This window comes from Aethalodelphis obliquidens, unplaced genomic scaffold (genome assembly GCF_003676395.1).
Source record: "Aethalodelphis obliquidens isolate GAN/ISIS:26980383/991018 unplaced genomic scaffold, ASM367639v1 scaffold1, whole genome shotgun sequence".
NCBI lineage: Eukaryota > Metazoa > Chordata > Mammalia > Artiodactyla > Delphinidae > Aethalodelphis > Aethalodelphis obliquidens.
Window position 1 is genome coordinate 74,542,211 of NW_020837945.1, and position 21,168 is coordinate 74,563,378.

Genomic DNA, 21,168 nt, shown 5'->3' on the forward strand with positions numbered 1-21,168 from the left:
ATAAACCTTCTAAAGGAAGTCAAAGATTGTCTTGACACCTATTCACCAGAGATATACCACACTCCAGCTATTGTCTACCACTTATGGAAGCAATCATGACTTTACAGTCTTTTCCTGGTTTTGGTTTTAGCCAACCACATGAATCCTGGAGAAGACACACCCATGCTCTGCCTTATTTTACACATCTAATGATCACCAAATCTTTAATAAGCATCATTTATGAGCAAAGTTCTGGGAAGAATTATAAAATAAAAAAATGGGAGCTCAAAATCAGGTGGTAGATGGAATTAAGTGATCTTTAAGGTTCCTTCCAGTTCTAAGACTTAACGATGACTTGTTAGTAATCCTCATATATGACTGAACATGTTAGCATCATTAATGAAAATGGTGGCCATGGACTTCCCTGGGGGTGCAGTGGTTAAGAATCTGCAGAAGACGGGTTCGATCCCTGGTCTGGGAAGATCCCACATGCTGCGGAGCAACGAAGCCTGTGCGCCACAACTACTGAGCCTGCGCTCTAGAGCCCATGAGCCACAACTACTGAAGCCCTTGCGCCTAGAGCCTGTGCTCCACAACAACAGAAGCCACCACAACGGGAAGACCGCGCACCGCGATGAAAAGCAGCCCCTGCTCGCCACAACTAGAGAAAGCCCACGCGCAGCAATGAAGACACAATGCAGCCAAAAATAAATAAATGTAAAAAAAGAAAGAAAGAAAATGGTGGCCATGGCAGCAAAATGCAATTAAAAACATTTAAAAAATATATTTTACCAAAGAAAATACCAAAATGTATTGCAAAGTATCAAGACATGAAAAAGAGCATTGTTAGACCGTAAATTACAACTGTGCAATGGGAGGCATGTGAAATTCAAGCATTCAAAAAAGAGCTACATTTAAGAGGCTTGTGAGACCATGCATTTGGTTATACTGTGACGTCAAATTATTTCCCTAGGTGCACAGGTTTCTCTCTCTCTCCCTTGTTAAAACAGAGACAACTTAAAAACTGTTCTCCAATAAGAGAATTATAACATGATTTCAGTATCTTTAATTACTCATCTACACAAATGACCTTAGATCAAGCACAGGCAAAATATAAATTGCAGTAATATCTACATATAGTGTGAAGGTTTTTAAAAATAATACAAGTTCATTCATAGTGCGCAAGTAAAAACAAGGTTAAGTTTTAAATATTCAAACACAAAGCCATGATTATTCAAAAGGTAAGCATATTTATGAGCACATTTCTATACTGCTAAGGTTCCTGAAACTATAGCATATACCAGCTTAGAGAACTGAAATTTAAAAAACAATTACTTTGATCCCCTTTATTGGTAAACTAAAACACCATTATAATTTTTTAGCAGATAAATACCTCCAAAATAAATAAAAAATAAAATTATTAACTAGTTAAGGGATTTACCTTTTAAACCTACACTCTGAATCTTATCCATGTGTAAAATTCCCAAATTATAAGGTCAGGAAACACCACTCTCTGCAATGTTCCCTACTTATTTTTACACTATTCATTTGCATCTGGAGGCTAAATAATTTGTGGGAAGGAGTCTGCTGGAGTAAAGCCTGGAAAGAGGGGATAATACAAAGAAAAGAGAATATAATTAAGCCGCAAAGAAAGGCTGATTGCTCCGCCTATAACTAAAGCTCAGCTGAACTATAATTCAACCGTGAAGCTGCAAGAACCGCTTGTTTCCTGTCATGATTTGCCTACACAGTTTGATTTTTTAAATTGATACCCGGACGAGTAAATTTTAGATATAATCTATTTACAGTTGTTCAGTCTTCCATGCAGAGCTTTGTTCATTCTATTCTTTGCAAATTCTGACATGAAAAACAAATGATTCCTGGTCTGGTTAGAATTTAACTTCTGTATATTGAATTTGTTTTTATTTGTTAAATTTGTATACTTCTGTATAGTGATTTGTTGGTATCTGAATCATTTGTAAGTTCTGAACTACAGACACAATACACAGGGTTTACTGTTGAGAATCTGAATTTTATTTTTTTCTTTTAATAACATCTGCATTTAATAAATACCTGGCTTTTGGGCGGGGAGGGAAGCATGCTTAGTGTGAGACTAGCCATAAAGGAAAAAAATGTATAATCCATGAAAGAAGTTGTATTACTGAGGAGGACGGGGAATATCTGGACTCTAATGTGGGATTTTAAATAATATTTTTATTATCTATTTATATATTTAAATTACAAATACTGATCTCAAAGAAATGGAGACATCCATCCTCCCTCCCCCACACCTTTCTTAAATTTATACAAAGAGATGCAATAGTAGTACTGACTTAACATCAGCCTTTTTGCTTGGGGGCAATCTGTAGAAATACAGCTGAGGGCATTCTTCCCTATCCATAGCTCACAGAAATAAACATGGTCCTATTTCTTTTTTTCTTTAGAAATAGATTTGTAGTTATAAAGTGGTTCTGTTTTACAACTGCAAAAATATTAATTAATCATTGCATGATGTTTGCTTCCATGAGGGTGTTTACCCACTGGCCAACACTGGTTAGAGGTAGTTAACCGGTAAGGTCATTTCCTAACCTTTGCACAGAACACGGGGGAGCTCTACTCCCTTTCCATTCACCCACTATCCCTAGGTCTGAAGGATACAGAAATGTCCTTGACTACTCAGCTCCCAAATAAAGTATACTGCTACTAGCTGCTTAAAACTGGATCTACTTTTCTTACCCACCAGTTTAAAACAAATATTTCCTGAATTCTCAATTTTGGAAATATTTTGTGGTATACTTTAACCTTCCATATTAAGTGTCAGATCTTGATAGAGATCACAATAAAGAATGTAGATGTTAAATTTAAAAAAAAAATGTGGGGTGGCAAGGGAACTGTTACCAAAACATAATTTCAAGAAAACTGTAAAATTAAGTAAATTGTAAAATAAAAACTGTCACACAATGGGCATTTTTATTAGAATAAAGGCTTAATGAAATGGCAGTAAAGAGCAGAGTTAAATGAGATAGACATTTAAAGTAAAAAATGGCCTATTTCTTTGCTTTAAAGTCCTTTAGCCAATAAAAAAAAATATATAAAAAATGAAAAGGATGTGAGGATATTATTGTAATTGAACTGCAATGAATTAAACTTTATATTTTTCTTTAAACATTCCGTGAAGAGGTGGATGGTCAACACTATTCTAATTGTTGAAATAATTTCTATTTAAAATACAGTCTTATGAAAGAAGGCTTTTTTCCTGAGGCCTAGCTGAAATGTTTGACAATAGTTGAAATTAGTCTAAATGAAATTAGTCAATTGATTATTCTTAATCTTTCCTATCCTATGTCACAAACCAACAGCTCTGTCAAATAGTAAAAAAAAAACACTGTTAACAAGATAGCCTAGCTCAAGTATACAACATCCAAAATGAGTGAATTTCAAATGGGTAGAGAGAGTACAAAAACATCAACTGAAGCAAATAGGTAAGCCGCTACTCACTTAGCTTCTACGGCAACTTCTAAGCTGTCAATGAAGGGTTGAAATCTTTCACTGAATGTACACGGAATTGTAATACAAATTAACCTATTTGAGGGTTTTTTCTGTTAACTCGCTTTCTTTCATGAGATGAATATAAACTGAATTATCATGGTCAAATAGTTTCTGGATATAGAACATTACAGATACAGACAACAACTCAGCAGGTTACCATCAATTTATACACAATTGATAGCCTTTAGAAAATTGCCATCAGTTTTATTTCAAAACACCTAGCATTCTTTTCCTGGAAAAGAAACTGACATGGAGTAACATCAGCTAATGAGTTAGTTGAACTAGTGCCACTACAAATCAGACAACAAGCAGGAGAGCGAGCTTCTTATCTTCAAGGACTGAGCCTACTGGCCACACCAAGTTAAATTATCCCAATTTGTCACTTTAATACAAAAAAATACAATGTTAATGCCATTGCCACTGCTTTCCCATTGAAAAGGCAGCTGATGGTTAAAGTGCCTCTAACACGCATAAATTATTTTTATTCCATGATTTTATTTTATGTTTAGAAAGGTGGAATAGCAGAAGAAAAAAAAGGCAGGACAAAAGGCTCTGGAGTTTTCTTTCTTCAGATGTGTGCAGAGGTGATTATATTATGAGTAGGAGGTCTGTAAAAATAAACAGAATTTTCATTGATAAATTTAGGTCTAGGGAGACAAATGTAAAATTTCTAAGTAAATTTTACTACTGCATGATCATAAAAATGTTGAAGCTTAACTGCCTAAGTTTGCTAGTTTTATTAAATTTAAAATATCCACCACCAGAATATAAAATATTTATCAAACATGACGTATGAATCAAATATTGGACTTCATCTTCAGCAAGTATCAGAATTGGTTACTGAAAATGATCAGGCTGAGTAACTCCATGCATCTTAAAACTGTCATTGCGGAAGTATTCTTTCAGATGCTTGGTAACTTTTATTAAATGGTCAGAATGAAGCAAGGCTACAATTTTACCAGATTTATTCTTTTAAATGGATTTGCAGGATACAAAATAGATCATCTGTCCAATTCACAGATATATGTAACAGTTCGTGGCATAGAGAGTAGAGACAAGTAGGGAACAAAGAAAGTTGGGACAATTTTCCTGTACACAGCTGGCCTCATAGGACTGCCCTGGCCTGCAACTGAGGCAGACACTCTGGCAGGAAAAGGCATGTTCCCAGCAGCAACAGTAACTCCAGATGTCACACTGATCAGCTTAGGGAAGTGACAGTGACTGTTCTGTAAAACACTGGTTGGCTGTGGGCTACCTTATTTCATTGAAAAGACAGAAACATACCTTATATTTTTAATGGGGTTTCTGTGAATTTTTCCCCAAAAAAACCATATGTGTAAACAAAGACACCAAGTAAACTGGTGTTTATGAAGAGAATCTCCAAATCCAGAAGACTCTCAAAATGTTCCTAACGTTAACTACTGATAGTAATTATGATGATGAGGGAGACATCGTAACACTTTATGGTTTTAAAAGAAAATTTTCATACACTGAAGTTGTATAAAACATTTACAAACACAGACACTTAAAAACACTGAATTATGTTTGGTCTGAGTTAAAGATGATTGATATTTAGTTTCTAGATATATTTTTGTATACACCCATACACCAGTCTTAACTTATGCAAGAGACAAACAAAGTAACAAAGCATTATTCTAAAGCTTTTAACTCCTTCCTCTCTCATTCATTGCTGGTATACTGTTCTGAATGATGTTGGTCTGAGCTGTGCTTCCCTTTCTAGCTTGCTTTCTCAAATATATCGCCCCTACACTACAAGAAAGTAGGTAGTCTGATTTAAGGGCCTTTTCTGAACAGAATGCATCTAGGGAGAGAATGAATCTTTCACATTTCTACTTTCACTTCTGACTGTGTTGCAGGCTGCCTACAGTGTAAGGCTCACAGATAAAGTGAGTAATTAAATATTTCAAATTAATGATAAGGTCTTAATTATAGCATTTTCCCTTTCTCAACTTCTTCTATAAAAGACTTACTAATTATAATTCTTCAGCAATAATTAACAATTAACTCTGCTATTAAGAGAAGTCTTCCAATATACAATACCTTATTGGGAACTGCTTATAATGCCAGACTACAGAATTAAACAAGAGTCCATATATTCAGAAGAGTCCTAAATTCTACAGCTATCTAAATTACTTTAAATTGAAAAATGGTTTATTTAAACGTTTTTAAACGTTGAGAATAAGATTAAGAACAATTGTTAAAATTTTTAGTCAAGACAAATAAAAAGCTTTGCAAGTGAACATATACACAATTATCCATTGAATATGAACAATGAGAAATAAAACAATGAGAGCTAAAGCTCAATCCTTCACATACAGAAACGCTATGAGCCACCTGCACACTATGAAATATCTTAGCTTTATTGACCTTTCTTCTGTTCAAAGAGTTCTAGAGGATATTTTTAGTCTAGCCACAAGGCAATCAAGTTATTCAAAGGAACATCATACATACAAAATTTAGAATCTAGTTTCAGAAATTCCTCCTTTTTAAATTATATAATTACATTAAGATTATTATTAAGGAACAAGTTGGATATAGTTAAATAGAATGATTATTAAAATAAGTCTAAAATATAAATTTTGTGTTTAGTCATTACCAACGCAGTAAGAGGTTTTTTACTCACTTATTACAATTTATTTCTCCTGATGAAGAGCTTCAATAAAAGCATCAAGTTTTTCTTGAATTTCTCTAACTTTCTCTGTGGAGATAAAGAGATAATAAATTAGTTAAAAACAAATTTATTTTTCAAAGGCATCACAAATCATATAAGATAAATGGTTTGGGATACTTTAACGACTTGGGAAAAGGGGGGAAAATTACCTTAGCACCACACTCCATCTTATAGCCAAATAAAGTTCGAACAGATTATGTAATAGCAAGAGCTTCTAAATTTTTGGAAGGGGAGGAGTGTGGGTGGGGGTTTGTGACAGATACCTTTGAGGATTTAATACAAGCTGTGGATCCTTACACAGAAAAATGCAAGTATAGATAAATATACCATTATGTATAGAATTTTAAGGAGTTGTCAGATTCTCTGGAGTCTAACCAAGGACTCACAGTTAGCATTATCTGGAACAGAGGAAAATATACAATAATGAAACCATTTTTTAAAATTAGAAGAGAATACAGGTGAGTATATAACTGGCCTTCAACTGGGAAATGACTTTCTAAGTATGAAGTAATGGGAAGAGTTACAAAGATCAACCAATATGACATTAAAATGTACCCTTTATATGTCAAAATGTCCTAAAATTGAACGGCAAAAGAAATTGAACGAAATATTTTCAACAAACATGAAAAAGGAAATAACACTTTAAAAAATAAAAACGTACTTTGCTTGCTGTGAATGAGGAAAGTTTAAAAACACCAGAACCACTGATGACAGATTTACATTATTTTATTTGATTTTAGGTTTCCATGTTTATAGATGTTCAAATAAAATCTACAATTTCTCTCTGAAATATAAAAATTTCCTTCAAAATGTAAACTATTCACAGGACACACGCCTATCTCTTAATATTAAAAACAGAAGTCATGACTTATTCTACTTCACTAACCTAATCACGCAGCTCCCGTTTTAAAATACAGGTTATAGTAAGCATGGTAACAAATATTTTTGTCCTGTTAACACAATTTAACATGTTGGTGAGAATTATCAATTAAAGTGAAATGACTGGTTCAAAGCTGGTGATCTAGAGGCAAATCTGCAAAGCATTCTACTTTATATCTTAGAGAAAAAACAGGTAAGAGGTATTAATAGTCAACATTTATATTTCCCCCCGCCCAGAACTTCATGCATACTTTATTTGTTGGCAGTCACTGAATGGCTGCATAGTGCAAAGCCTGAATAAGACAATATTCTCACTCTCATGATGTTTATATTCTTTTTCAGATTTTTTTAAAAATTGAAGTATAGTTGATTTACAACATTTCTATCTTTTAAAAGATACAAATTGTATCATTAAAAATAAATAATCTGCAATTGAAGATATAAGTATCCCTTTTTAACAGTGAGACAGCATTTGTGATGAGTAGCCAATAAAAAGAACTATCCTTTTTGTAAACTCTTATTAGCATTGCAGGAACTCAACACAGCCTACCAGGGTTGCATATTAAGAATGTAATGTCTTCATCTTCTTTTTCCAGTAATTCAGCACTTCTAATTCTTGATATTAGACCGAGACTAACACACACCAAAAAAAAGCCAGGGGAGGGGGATCCCCTATTGTTTTAATCAAATTATTTACTGAGAAAATATGATTTTAGTTATCACAAAGGCAGGAGTAACTCCTTATATATAAAAAATTAAACTCTTGGAAGTTCAGTTTGTACTTTTTGGTAGTCTGTTTTGTGTTTTTTTGTTTTTAAACTAGCAGTCAAACCAGTAAACATACTTCCTTTCTCAAAATAAGGCCACATTTCTTATTTTAAAAATTATTTTATGTAGTTGCTTAGAAAGAGTTCACCTATTTTCTTCATTGAACATTTAGAGAATTCCAGATACTATAGGTCATCAGTTGAAGAATTTTTAAAGGGGGTTGGGAAACAGGTGGAAAAAAGTTTTCTAAACTGTCTCAAAATTTTGGAAATGGATGGGGTCTTTAAAAAATCATCTAGCTTAAATAGCACAAAACATGGAAATCTAAACCAAGTGTTCAGAGCCTTAGCAGCTCTCTAACATTAGACTGAGAACTATTTCTACTTGGGAAAACTGTACTGTATGAAGAAAGGAAATCATTCTATCTGCTCCATGATCAGAGTACAATCAGGCAGCTGAACGGCCAGCTCTACCCATCCTTTTGCCCTGTCAATGACCTCTATGTTCAGCTGGACAGACTATCTGTGAGTGAGTGATACAGTAGCATCCCTCACAAGACACTGTTCAGAGCAAGATCTATTTGTATTGAAAGAAGCCAAGAGCCACTCTGATGCATGTGCCTAATTGTGGAATCTGAATCAAATTCAAATTCTTCTAAAATTAGAGATAAGTGATGTTTTATGTAAATGAAAGTTAAAAAAACTAATTAATTTAAATATGAAAACCACAGAATAAAAAATTACCAAATTTCCGTTTAAAAAGCTTTTATACAAAATATTTTACAATGGGAATATCAGGACACTGTACTGAAACCTCAAGAATGACACAAAAAACATTAGTAAGTTACTAGGAAGTAATGCGGGGAGAGGAGAGAAGAGGATGGAAGTAAATGTTAAAGGAAAAAAGAATAGTTGTGATAAATGTATCCTTTTAATACTAAATTGAAAAACACATTTCTTCATTCATTCCTTCACTTATACAATGTACTTAATGGAGTGACATGGGGACACACATTATACCCTGCCTTTGAGAAAAATTCCTTGCTTACTTTCTACCTCTCTCTAAGTCTGTAAGTGTCTACTATGTTTTGCGTGATGTCAGATCCCACATTTCATTTGGTCCTCATACAACCCAGCAGGTTTCACTGCCAAAGATGAGGACATTAAGCCTGGAGAGTTAGCCTTGTCCACAGTCCTCCAGTTAAGAAACACATACTAGATCTGCTACCATATGCAGACTCTAAATGGTAACAAAACAAATGCTATTATTTCAAATGTATTTGGTGAAAGTTTTACCTTTTATGTAAGATAAGACATTTTGATAAAAATTAGGGAGTGAGATAGTTACTGAGCACCTCCTAAGTAGTTCTGTGCCTAGAAATGTCTAAAAAATGTATACTATGCTACCATACTCGGATGAATATTATTACCTCTTGAGGAGACTAGATCTATACACACTTGGAGAGACCCTTGGAGAACAATATAAGAGTAGGAAACTGGCCCAAAAACGTTTAGCATCTTCAGTGTCTACAACAATGTCTGACTCGCTATATATGCTCAATAAATATTTGATAAATGAAGTTCCCAAAAGTATGGCATGGAAAATGAGGGCTGTAGGTTATCAAGAAGGGAAAAAAAGCACTTAACATGCTTCCTGGATGTTATGCCAGGATCACAAGAGCTAGAGCAAGTCTGAGAACAGGAGGCAGGGTATACACTGACAATGAAGCTCAAGGAAAGCTGGTGGGTCACCTGAACCACATAAAGCACCAAGGAACAGAGAATACTCAGGTCTTAGAACACAATAGCATTTTGTGGGGGTGGGGGGGGGGAATAGGGGGTGGGGTGAGGGACAACTTAATTATTGCACCTTAAGAAGGCTAAAATATGCTGAGTACACAAGCACACACAAGCATGATTTCATGCTTTGCAAGGAAGCTATATTACAATAATATAGCAGCATTATTTTCCATATTTGAATTCATTCATTTTAAATTCTGATGTAAGGTTCCAGCACTGTCTTGTATACCAACTATGCCTCCTGGCTGCACAGAAAACTGAGTTATGTGTAAAAATCAAATTGGAATGTTAGCAACTAACACTTAACACTTTCTGATCCTTCCAAATTAATGTTTCACTATTACAGTGTTTTCAAATCCCCCAATATTATGGTATTTAATTTTTTCACCATTAGAACTTACTTTCCCACAGAAAAATGTGTATATATTAGCATGGCTAATTATAGAGCAAACTCCTTTTTCTATTAAATATTTGCAATAAATATTTATATAGTTAAAGAATTCTTATAAATTTGTGATTTACTTGATAAACTAAACCAACTCAGGAAGGGATTAACAAACTGCTATTTTTGTTACACTGAAATAGCCAATTCCACATGTAGTGAATACTGAGTCTACTTTCCATTTGTCCAATGTTTACTTAAAAGATGAACAATTTCAAACATCAATTCATTGTGCTTCTTGATTGAGTCATGAATATTCCCATAATCCCCAACTCATAAACCGTCAGTCTCAGTGAATGAAGTTCCTTCTCTTTTTTCTTTTCTTCGGATGACTTGACACTCATTCATGTTTTGGGTCTCTTTATCTCCACATGAAATGATACTGCTACTCTCTTTTTTTTTTTTTGAGACTTCTGATACTTGCTCTAAAAGTCTCAAATATAGACTAATCTGTAATTAGGATTTGAATACACTGTGAATACCAAAAGGCCAAACCCGGGAGAAGGTTCACTTCAGTGGTTAATAACAGTTTAGAACAGGAACAAAGAATCACACACAAAACACTACCACATGAACTGAAATAAACCTTTTACAGCTTTTGATCTTTTTAGAGAAAGCATAAAGAAACGAGCTGCAAACTTACTAATGCAGTGTATTTTAAACAAACCACACATCCAAAGATCCAAATGTACCTTAACAGAACTGCTTCATAACATACTGCATACACATTTTGTACCAAGCTTGAGGACACCTTGTAGGTGAGATTTTGCTATAAAAAGCTGTTCACTAAAAGAAGGAACACTTCTCATTATGTTATATATGTTGCTCCTAAACAGGCTTGCTTTTCATTAGACAATTACACTGTAAGTGCTCTTTAGAAATTCAGTATCTAAAGGAATCATCTACGGAAACAAGCAAAGAAAACCAACAACAAAAAAAAGTGAATAATAGACCAGATTCAAGAGTCTCAAAACTACAGTCGAAATCTTAGACTTGGCACAGGAAAAGATGTACACCTCTTACAGTTGAAAGGAAGAGCCAAAGAGATACAGAGTCAAAGATGTCTAGCTAAATCCAACACTTATCTTCTGAATCTTGGCCCTGTGGTGTTCTTTCCCTACAAATAGGTATGATTATTTTTAAACAGACTCATTAATGAAGACAAACAGTATACTTTTGCTTGTTAGAGAAGAAGGAGGCATCGTTTCCTATGTCCTGGAAAGCCGTTTGAGACTCGGACAGTAATTGTAAAGCTGGGTGGGGTCCCAGACTTCCAGGAGTCTGTGAGGTGGAAATAGAGTTCTCTGGGTTATTTCCATTGTTTCCAAAGTTCAAATGGATATCTTTGTTTGGGCCAGAATTACATCTACTCTTGTAACAATTAGTTATTTAGGCTGATTAAAGATATAATTGCAATTTTATGTTTCAAACTAAAACTATGTGCATTGTAGACAAATCTTATAAAACATGGACTTCACAAGAGTATACAATAATGAAAGGAGTGTTTGATGAAAAAAAAATGTTAGGAATCCCTGGTCTAATGCCCCTAACAATCAATGGAGTAGTTATTTCATATGACTTTTTATCAAGATGAGAACATAATGTATTAACAGGTATACGATAACGTGATCAGGGGAACTAAGTTTCTAGTCCTGGTTTTGCCTTTAATCTTACAACCGTAGACAAATCACGGTGCTAGTTTCTTTATCTCTAAAATGAGGGAATCAGTCTAAAAAAAGCCCATATTACTTTAAAATTTAGGACTGAAATGTACTATTCTAACTGATCATGTTTTAATTGTACCTTTTAAAACTTGTAAATGGTCTTTTCTTTGTTCTTTAGTATCTTTTTATTTGATGTTAAGCTCCTAGTAAAAAATGCAACCACAAGTGATAATATTATTCTCATAGGGTTACAGAATTCATTTTAGAAAGATCAGTTTTATACTGTTTTTCTTCCCCCAGGAATCAACGTGTGACTGTTTGTATGAATTACCTACTTACAAAAAAGCCTGTCATTTAAAATCACTCAGCAAGTGCTACAGCACTTGCTATGTAATAGATGCCCACGAATATTCATTCATTGCTAGTTCATTTATTTATTGGTGAGTGATCTGACTTAACCAATACTTAATCCAAACATTAAAGATGATTATTTTAAAAATTTGCTATTTCAGACCCCAAAACAATATGATTTAGAAAGAAAGCTGCCATAATAAAGTCTGTGAAGTAAATTATAATTTATGTCTGCTGAATGTATGAACAACTCAAAGTGACTTGTGAATAAATTCAGCCTAAATTTTAAAAACAACTTTAACTGAGCATTTCTACCAGGCTCCTTTCTGGCTAATCAAAACCTCTCAAAAAATACTTTCTTGAATTTTGAAGCCAGAAGACTTTAGTATGGATGAACAAAGAGTAGCTTTATACCCAGGCCTTTATATTGGTTAGGCCCTTAAACTTTCATAAATAGATGGCAACCCTAATTTCACCTCAGCTATTAATTCTTATGGACCTGCCCTTAACCAACAGTCACACCATTCCAGGCGCTTGTCAGTGTCAATCAGTGTAAAATCTTGAACTTTCTCTGCTACCTGATACTTATTAAAAGGCTCAGTTGCAAGAAGAAATCACATTTATGGAAAATTGTATGGGGGATATATAATTCATCTATTTCTCTAGATGCTATATATTTCATCTTTAGATAAGCCAAACCAAATAGCTGTTTATTTAGATGGCATCATTCTGATTTTGTCCAGAATTGCTTGTTACTGGCCTACACTGAGGAATGTTACAATAAAGAGCCCCATGAAATTCATGATTATGTGCAGTCATTTGATTCAGTATATCATATAACTCAGTGTTCCTCTTATGAGGACTAGTGACTTTTCTCTCAGGTGTGTGTACCAGGTATATCTATGCTTCAACTAAGCAACTGCTGTGCTGTTGTCTGAGAGCTACCATAAATCATGTAATCAACTCTGTTTTCCATTTTGCATCAGCTACTGAAACCAACTCCCCCTAAAACGAAGTTCCCCTGCAGGGCTTATGATTAACCTCTCTACCCGAAACTTTATCCCTTTTCTTGTCCCATCCCTGTCCCCCTGAAGATTGAGAAGTAGCCAAGAAAAGAGGGGACTGAAACCGAGCAGGACCTCACGGAGCATTCCCCAGGTACAAGGCCCTCCATGTCCCCTGTTTCGTGTTTGACCTTCCCTGAGTTCCAAAGAGCAGACTCAAGCAGTTAACGATTAGAACACAGTCACAGGACTCCTAGTTCCTCTTGAAGGGATGTAGATGACAATCTGATGCATATCTTGTTGTTCTGTGGAAACTAAGACGCCACACCCAGTGGAGGAAGGTGACTACATGCTGTCGGCAAGCAAGCAGACCCCAGACTTCTTGGAACTGGCAAGTTGATGACTGAGATTCCGTAAACATCATCCTGTTACCTCACCACCAGCCAATCAGAAGAATGTCCACGAGCTGATCAGGCACCCTGTGAACTTCACACTTAATGGTTGCCTTTAAAAACCGTTCCTGAAAGCCAGCACGGAGTTCAGGTCTTTTGAGCACGAGCTGCCTGCTCTTGCTTGGGGTCCTACAATAAATGCTGTACTTTCCTTCACCACAGCCCAGTGTCAGTTGATTGGCTTTGTTGTGCATAGGGCGAGTGGACCAGAGTTCAGTTCGGTAACACTACTAGGAAGCTCAGGGCCAGATATGCAGCTTGCTTATAGCAAAGTACGCAGAACCCTTGAGCACCAATCTTATCCCAAATTTCACATTATTTCACTTGCCTGGATTTTCTCTTCCCTTCCACCCAATTTTTCCACGCAAGTATTTTTACTTTTTGCACAGGGTAGATCTTTACAAGCTGCCTCAAAATGTTTGGGGAATAAGGCAGGGAATTAAACTAACAAGCTAGTTTGTAGAAGATATACCACTAGGTAGCTGATTCATATAATATACTATAATATTCTAAAAATAATCTTGTTATACTGGTAATACTTTTTAAATCAGTAATTTAAGAACATTTTGGGAGGACAATATTTGTCACATTTAACCTTCTATGAATAATCCCTACATGAGAGAAAAAAATAAATTATTTTTATTTCTGCTCAATTCTCGGAAAACTCAATGATATAAAAATCTATACTTAAAGTCATTATTTTCAGCAAAAGAAAAAAATCATACAGTTTTATGGGATTCATGATCGTCTTTTTAAATGTGAATGTTAGATAGATTCTACCGTAAGGTTATAATTGTCTCCTGTGAATTATTTTATTCTGCATCCAGTACATAAAATATTCCATATTCATTACATCTATCAACTCATATTATGATGAAAAAATATTTAAGTTATTTTATGTGGTAACTCATTAATGATACATTTTTTTCTCAAAAAAGTTTAAGTAAATACGCTATTTCAAAATGAATACATTTCTTTTTCTCCCCATAAAAAAACCTAAATATCACTACAATTTAAAAACTATGATATAGGTAAGTAATCGGGAAAGCTAAAAAAGCGTTAGCATAATGACCAGGAAAATATTCAGTCCCAAACAATTAAGGTTTTAAAATAATTCATCATTTTTTTTTCTTTTCTATTTTCCTCTTCTAAAAAGCATATTTTACTCTGAATTTTGTTAGGAGGGAAATTGAAACATTTTAAGAGAAGGAAAACCACCCAGGCAGCCCTTAAAGAGATAGGACATCATTTATCACCTGAAAAGACAGATTTATAAGAAGAGGGCCCTTTCTGTTCCTTTAAGACTGCAAAACAGATGGGAAGTGAATGGACAGTCAATGGGACAAGAAAACACATGGGAGGTGCCGCTGTATGTATGTTCCCAGCATAAGAAAGAGGTCAAGATTGTAACTGCATGACTGGGTCCTGGAAAGGGTCTTTCTTCAAGCTGTTACAAAGACAAACGCTGTTCCTCATCCTGCTGTCAAACTGTTATAAATATTGGTTTGTCAAAAGACCTTCAGTGCTGAAATTTTAAAAAGGAGGTGTAACAGATGAATGAATCATGAGAATGATTCTTAAACAGTCAGCTCATTAATGTAATTTTAAAAGTAAAAGAAAATAATACAAGAAGGGAGAATGTAATTCTGATTTATGAGCCAAACTGAAAGTTTATAGAAAAAAGTATGGAATTAAAAATTGCAGACTTTAATAAAGTTATGAATTAAGTGAGATGAAAAACAAAAATGGAATACAATTATATCTCTCTCTTTTTTTTTTTTTTTTTCCTGGTACGCAGGCCTCTCACTGTTGTGGCCTCTCCTGTTGCGGAGCACAGGCTCCGGACGCGCAGGCTCAGCAGCCATGGCTCCGCGGCATGTGGGATCTTCCCAGACTGGGGCACGAACCCGTGTCCCCTGCATCGGCAGGCGGACTGTCAACCACTGCGCCACCAGGGAAGCCCCAATTATATCTCTTAAATAAGATGCTACATAAGGACAAAGTACTATTAATCTTATCACAAGGAGAACTAATAGGCATTTGTGTTTTTTTAGGCTGATTTCATGTTTTCAGTTATTTCTCACTATAACCCTATAAATTGATATCATTACTGATATTGGTTCCATAAGGCAGAATAAGGCTCAAAGACATAAATGCAGCTTCAGAATTAATTTCATGCATTCAGTAATTTAGAAAATTACCTTTAAATTATAAATCACAATTTCTTTTTTTCTACAGAAAAGAAATAAAATTGAAATAGCAATAAGAATGCATAGATGGATAAGCCTGGGTTATCTTTTTTGAAGAATGAAACCATTACACATTTCTTTAGGAGACAAACTCATTGTTCTCGAGTTAATGATTAGTTGAACTAGGAGAGTAGGCTCTAAAAATAACACATTGAAAATAATATAAAAAAGGAAGCCAAACTATATGAACTTGGTTATCTACAGTCACCACTAGCACAAACCCAGACTAAAAATGAACAGAATCCCAAAACAAATCTAAAAAGATACTATCTCTGACACATGTTGTTAGCCCCAGCTTTGCCATAAATATTTATGTAACTGGCTAAATCATTTCCCTTAGTGAACATCAACTTCCCCATCTGAACAATGGGGATAATAACTTACAAGCCTTATACGCCTTTAGAAGAAAAACACAACACATGGTGTAAAGTGCAAAGCTCTATACAAATTTAAAGCACATACACAGAGTTCCAAACAGGATTTAATTTGGATTCCAAAGTACCAAATGATGCAGTTACATGAGAATACTTTCTATTCCTAATACTTGCCTGGCTCATTGCTTTCCTGATTGTCAGCAATCTCAGTAGAAGTGAGAATAAAAGATTACAAAGTTAAGAAGAGAGTGGACGGTTTAAAGTAGAGGCAGCAGCCAAACATTCAAAAGTTTTCCTGTAGACTTCCCAGGTGGTGCAGTGGTTAAGAATCCACCTGCCAATGCAGGTGACATGGGTTCGATCCCTGGTCCAGGAAGATCCCACATGCCGTGGAGCAACTACGCCCATGCGCCACAACTACTGAGCCTGCACTCTAGAGCCTGCGAGCCATAACTACTGAGCCCGTGTGCCACAACTACTGAAGCCTGCACGCCTAGAGTCCCTGCTGCACAACAAGAGAAGCCACCACAATGAGAAGCCCACGCACTGCAACGAAGAGTAGCATCCACTCGCTGCAACTAGAGAAAAGCCTGTGCGCAGCAACAAAGACCCAACGCAGCCAAAAATAAATAAATAAATTTATTAAGGGAAAATAAGTTTTCCTGTGTAAAAGAGAATCGTGATCAAAAGCAGCTGGAGTGCACAGAAGAATCAATCTAGTAATTTTAAGATAGGAATGATTTCAGCATCTTTGAAGAAAGAGAGACATAACGAAGGTACAAGTACATATAGGAAGTGCCAGGGTCCTGAATACAGGTGGAGATTAACTTTAAAAGCAGAGTGATTTTTAGTACATGTTTTGTTACTATATAGCCTCTGGAATCCCTGACCTATTTAAAGCAATCGGTACCATAGGTTTTATTTTTACTAATGCTGCTTATTCCTCTCAGGGAATCTTTTTGAAATAAGTTTGTATGAAGAAAAGGAAGAGAAATTGAGCCTACTCTGATAGATGAGAAACCAGAAATAGGAGCAATGACAACAAATTGAAGATTTGGGGTATAAGAGGAAGCCAGCCCAAGATTTCTTCATGAAAAATGTGTTCCAGAAGTGTAACAGAAATTATGTCCCTAAGATCCCATTAAAAATTTTGTTAGAATACAATGTTACAGTGGTTATATCTCGGCAGTGGTAATAGTTTAAAAAATTCTGCCATCTATATCTTCTAACTTTATACAACGCATATGCACTAGTTTTGTGATAAAAAAGATTAAAACAAAAACACCTAAAATTCTGGTAGTTGTACTGGGTGAAGACAGGTACACATGACACAGAATACGAAGTGGTACCAATAAAAGGAGAGACTAAAAAAAGACCTGAATTCCTTGGCCCAGAAAAAAGATCTAACTCAAAAGATTAAAACTAAGGAACAGACTGAAAAAGTTTTTCTAAGAGAAATTAAAATGGACTAATTCCATACACAGTAGGTAACGACGAAGCAGAGAAAATCTATTATCTTCAATGGGCTGCACAAGTGTGAAAACTTCACCAGTTCAAGAAAGATTTCAATTCATTCACAGGTGACAGATCCAGGAGGGGCAGTTACTAGAAATAGGAAGAATTCAAAGTGAATCCCCAACCACAAAGGATGATACGATGATAACCAATTACTATGTGGCCCCATGAAATGTCTCTTGGTGTCACAATTACCAAGAGGTTATTTGGGAAGATATCAGTCACTTTTAAAATTGATCACATCATGAATCAGCTTAATCATTTCTATGAATGTGATAATTAAGAATATGAAATTTCTAAGGTAATTTTGAATTATGCTCATTTGGAAAAAGAAACAGTTTAGAAATGTATAAAATGGTAAAGAAATTAAAATTTCTTTTGTCCTCAACCCCTCCTGCAACTATCCTGAGAACCCTCTTTCACAGAGGTTACCAGTTCAGTGTGCATCAATTTGTCCTTCAAGACAGTTCTCTCTTTTTTAAAAAATGTATTCATATCTTGTTTAATTTTATTTTTTAATATACTGTTCCACAGATCAATGGATTGTTTTGCAATTCGATTTAGTTTTCAATAACTAGATTCCATCTTTTTCCATCTTAGAATGGAGAGAATACATAATTAAAAAAATAAAACAAATCAAAGTTTAATCCAAAACGTAAAGATATTATTTCATCCTAAAGTCTCACTGAGGGAGTGGTAAGCATTAATAACAAGGGAAAAACAGCCTCATTTCTAGCTTTAAAAATGTGCACTGTCTTTTTTACACATAATCATATACACACAAGCACATAATACATAACACATAAATAGAAACCACTTTAAAATGATCAACAAAAAATTCAATCCATAAATTACTGAACAGCCCTTTCCTATCTTTATTCTCACTTTTAATCAGTTAAAATGTGAGTTTAAAGCAAAAAGAATATACTTGTTAGTAAAGCATTGAATAACAGTAGCCTGTAAAAGATTACAGAGAAGTAAATATCCTTTTAATCTTGTACCAGTTTATCAATATCCGTCAATGTTGTCTTTAAAAGACAGACTTAGGGCATGAAAAATGTGCTTGATTGTAAAAGCCCCATTTTGAGTCTGAATTTTCTCATCAATAACCTGGAAAGCACACAACTTGGACTCATCGTGTGGAATTGCGCATATAAATAACTACTCCTCTAACACACAGGACTCTCCCTGAGGATTACTTTATTCTTTGTGTCAACTCGCTCTCTCCCCCTTTTTTGGACTACAACACAAAGGCAGAGTCTACTTCATCTCTGCAGACTCAAGGTAAAAATAATCCTTCACTCTCTTCCTTAGCTGCTTTGTCAATTTCACCTTACTAGGAAAAATATTCCACAAAGGCAGAAGTTAAAAATTCAATCACTTTAACCCTGAGAAGATACCTTAAAGAGCTCAAACACTGATAACATAAAACAGAAAGCTATTTATTCTGTAGTGAAGAAAAGAAACATTCTAATCTTCCCATTTTTCAAATATACTCACTTCTACTAACCATTCCAGAAAGAGCATAAATGTCAAATAGAATAAAAATATTCCAATCGACTTAAGAATTCCTAATAAACACACACACAAAAATGAGTGTTTCGGTGAACTGGGTGGACCAGGGATTAGGACATCACTGGTGACCTAGCAAGAAGTAAGAAGTGGTTCTGCTAGGGATGAAAGCTAGTCGCAAGATGCCAGCAAAGGAATGTGTGGGTATAGGGGTGAATGTAGCAAAAGCGAGCTGCTCTACAAGAGAAATGAGGTGGCAGTTTTCTGGCGAGACAGAGTGGAAGAAAGCTTTCTTCTCCCTCTTTTTTAAGTTAAGAGAAGGGGGTAATGAAGAGCCTGTATTAAAACGTCATGATCCAACATTCAGCAAACACATTCAATATGACATACAAAATATGGTGAATTTATGAAAGAAGCAAATGGCTTTGGCAGAATAGATCAATCATAATAGACATGAAAAAATTTTTTTCTTAAATTGGTTATTTTGGTTGATCTACAGTTGTCTATAGTGGGAAGCCTGCCTTCTGCTCAATTAAACAACACTGGCAGTACCTCAGTAAGGTTTTTAACCACTGAAGGAAGTTAAATAAGCAGGGAGGAGGAAAAACACTAGCTCAGGACCAAGAGATAATAATGATGTATAAGAAGGCACAGTGAGAGACATAAGAAAAAAAGAGAAAGAGGGAAAGGCTGCTTAGAAGTGTACTAGAAGCCAGGAGAGATGAGAAAGCAGTACTGAGTGCCTGTAATTACTGGCCAAAAAACCACAATCACAGTATGTAGGTATAAATGATGCCACAGAGATTATGGTTTTTACAGTTGCCTAGGTACCTAGAATTCTACAACTCAATGCTACCCTCATCTCCTTTAAATCCCTTTAAAATTCATTTTCTTTGGTTATGTCTACAGAAACAAATGAACGTGCTACTATTGATAATAGTTCAAATAACAAATTTTCAATAGTCACATGATTTATCAGACTCTACTAAAAGAAGATATACGTCGATTTCATGCCCATTAATAAAAATAACAGACTGTGCCGCTGTAAGCATGAAGAACTCTCCAGAGAACTGGTGCGGGGGCAGAGTGGGTGGTGGCGGTGTGTGGCAACAATCACCTGTGGAGGCTTGGCAAAATACGCATGCCGTAGCCCTACCTCGGGAGGAATAGTTTAAACACATGACTTCCCTTTTCTACAGTTTTAAGTTCCAGATTCTGAGTACAATAATCTTTCTAGGATGATTTTCAGTCTCACACTACTTTGTGGCCACGGGTTTCATCCATAAAGGCCCTCAAGGATTCTGCAAGTATGGCAGAAGTTTAGGAATGTGGAGGAGCCAATGAAAATTAAATTCAAGAGTATCTTGCTATTTTTCTTTCCTAAATAAAGAACAACAAAATTATTCTTGCTGAAGCTTCTCCCATCTAGATATTTCCTGACTACTTTTTATCCAAGTTTTAACATGGCATGAAGACATTTCTTAACTCTCTTATAAACTAGAATTACATTTCAGAGATAATGAAGGTACTTCTTCTTCTTCTTTTTTTTTTTTTTTTGCAGTACACGGGCCTCTCACTGTTGTCACCTCTCCCGTTGCGGAGCACAGGCTCCGGACGCGCAGGCTCAGCGGCCATGGCTCACGGGCCCAGCCGCTCCACTGCATGCGGGATCCTCCCAGACCGGGGCACGAACCCGTGTCCCCTGCACCGGCAGGCGGACTCTCAACCACTGCGCCACCAGGGAAGCCCAAAGGTGCTTCTTAAACTTAAGCAGCTAAGGTGAATTTCTCTTCTGATCTTAGCTTATAAAATAGTAGTACTGGATCATTCTGCCTCTACTCCCTTTTTATAACCATAATTTTAAAAATGCACTAGTACGTTAATTATGAAGAACAAACAAAATTTTCATTATAAAAATAATTTGTTACTACCTGGTAGC

The 21,168-nt window shown here is 35.4% G+C and overlaps 1 protein-coding gene across 6 annotated transcripts in view; it reads right to left on the minus strand.

Annotated features, from left to right (window-relative positions):
• Window positions 1–1,990: 1,990 nt before the first annotated feature.
• Window positions 1,991–21,168, minus strand: part of OPA1 (OPA1 mitochondrial dynamin like GTPase) — a 94,075-nt gene continuing 74,897 nt past the window's right edge. For all 6 annotated transcript variants that reach the window (XM_027108679.1, XM_027108672.1, XM_027108654.1 and 3 more), the window contains 2 exons: window positions 6,173–6,247; window positions 1,991–4,136 (listed from right to left, as the gene is read on the minus strand). In XM_027108679.1, coding sequence (XP_026964480.1) covers window positions 6,183–6,247 — 65 coding nt within the window. In that variant the 3' untranslated portion in view covers window positions 1,991–4,136; window positions 6,173–6,182. The remainder of the gene's footprint in view (window positions 4,137–6,172; window positions 6,248–21,168) is intronic.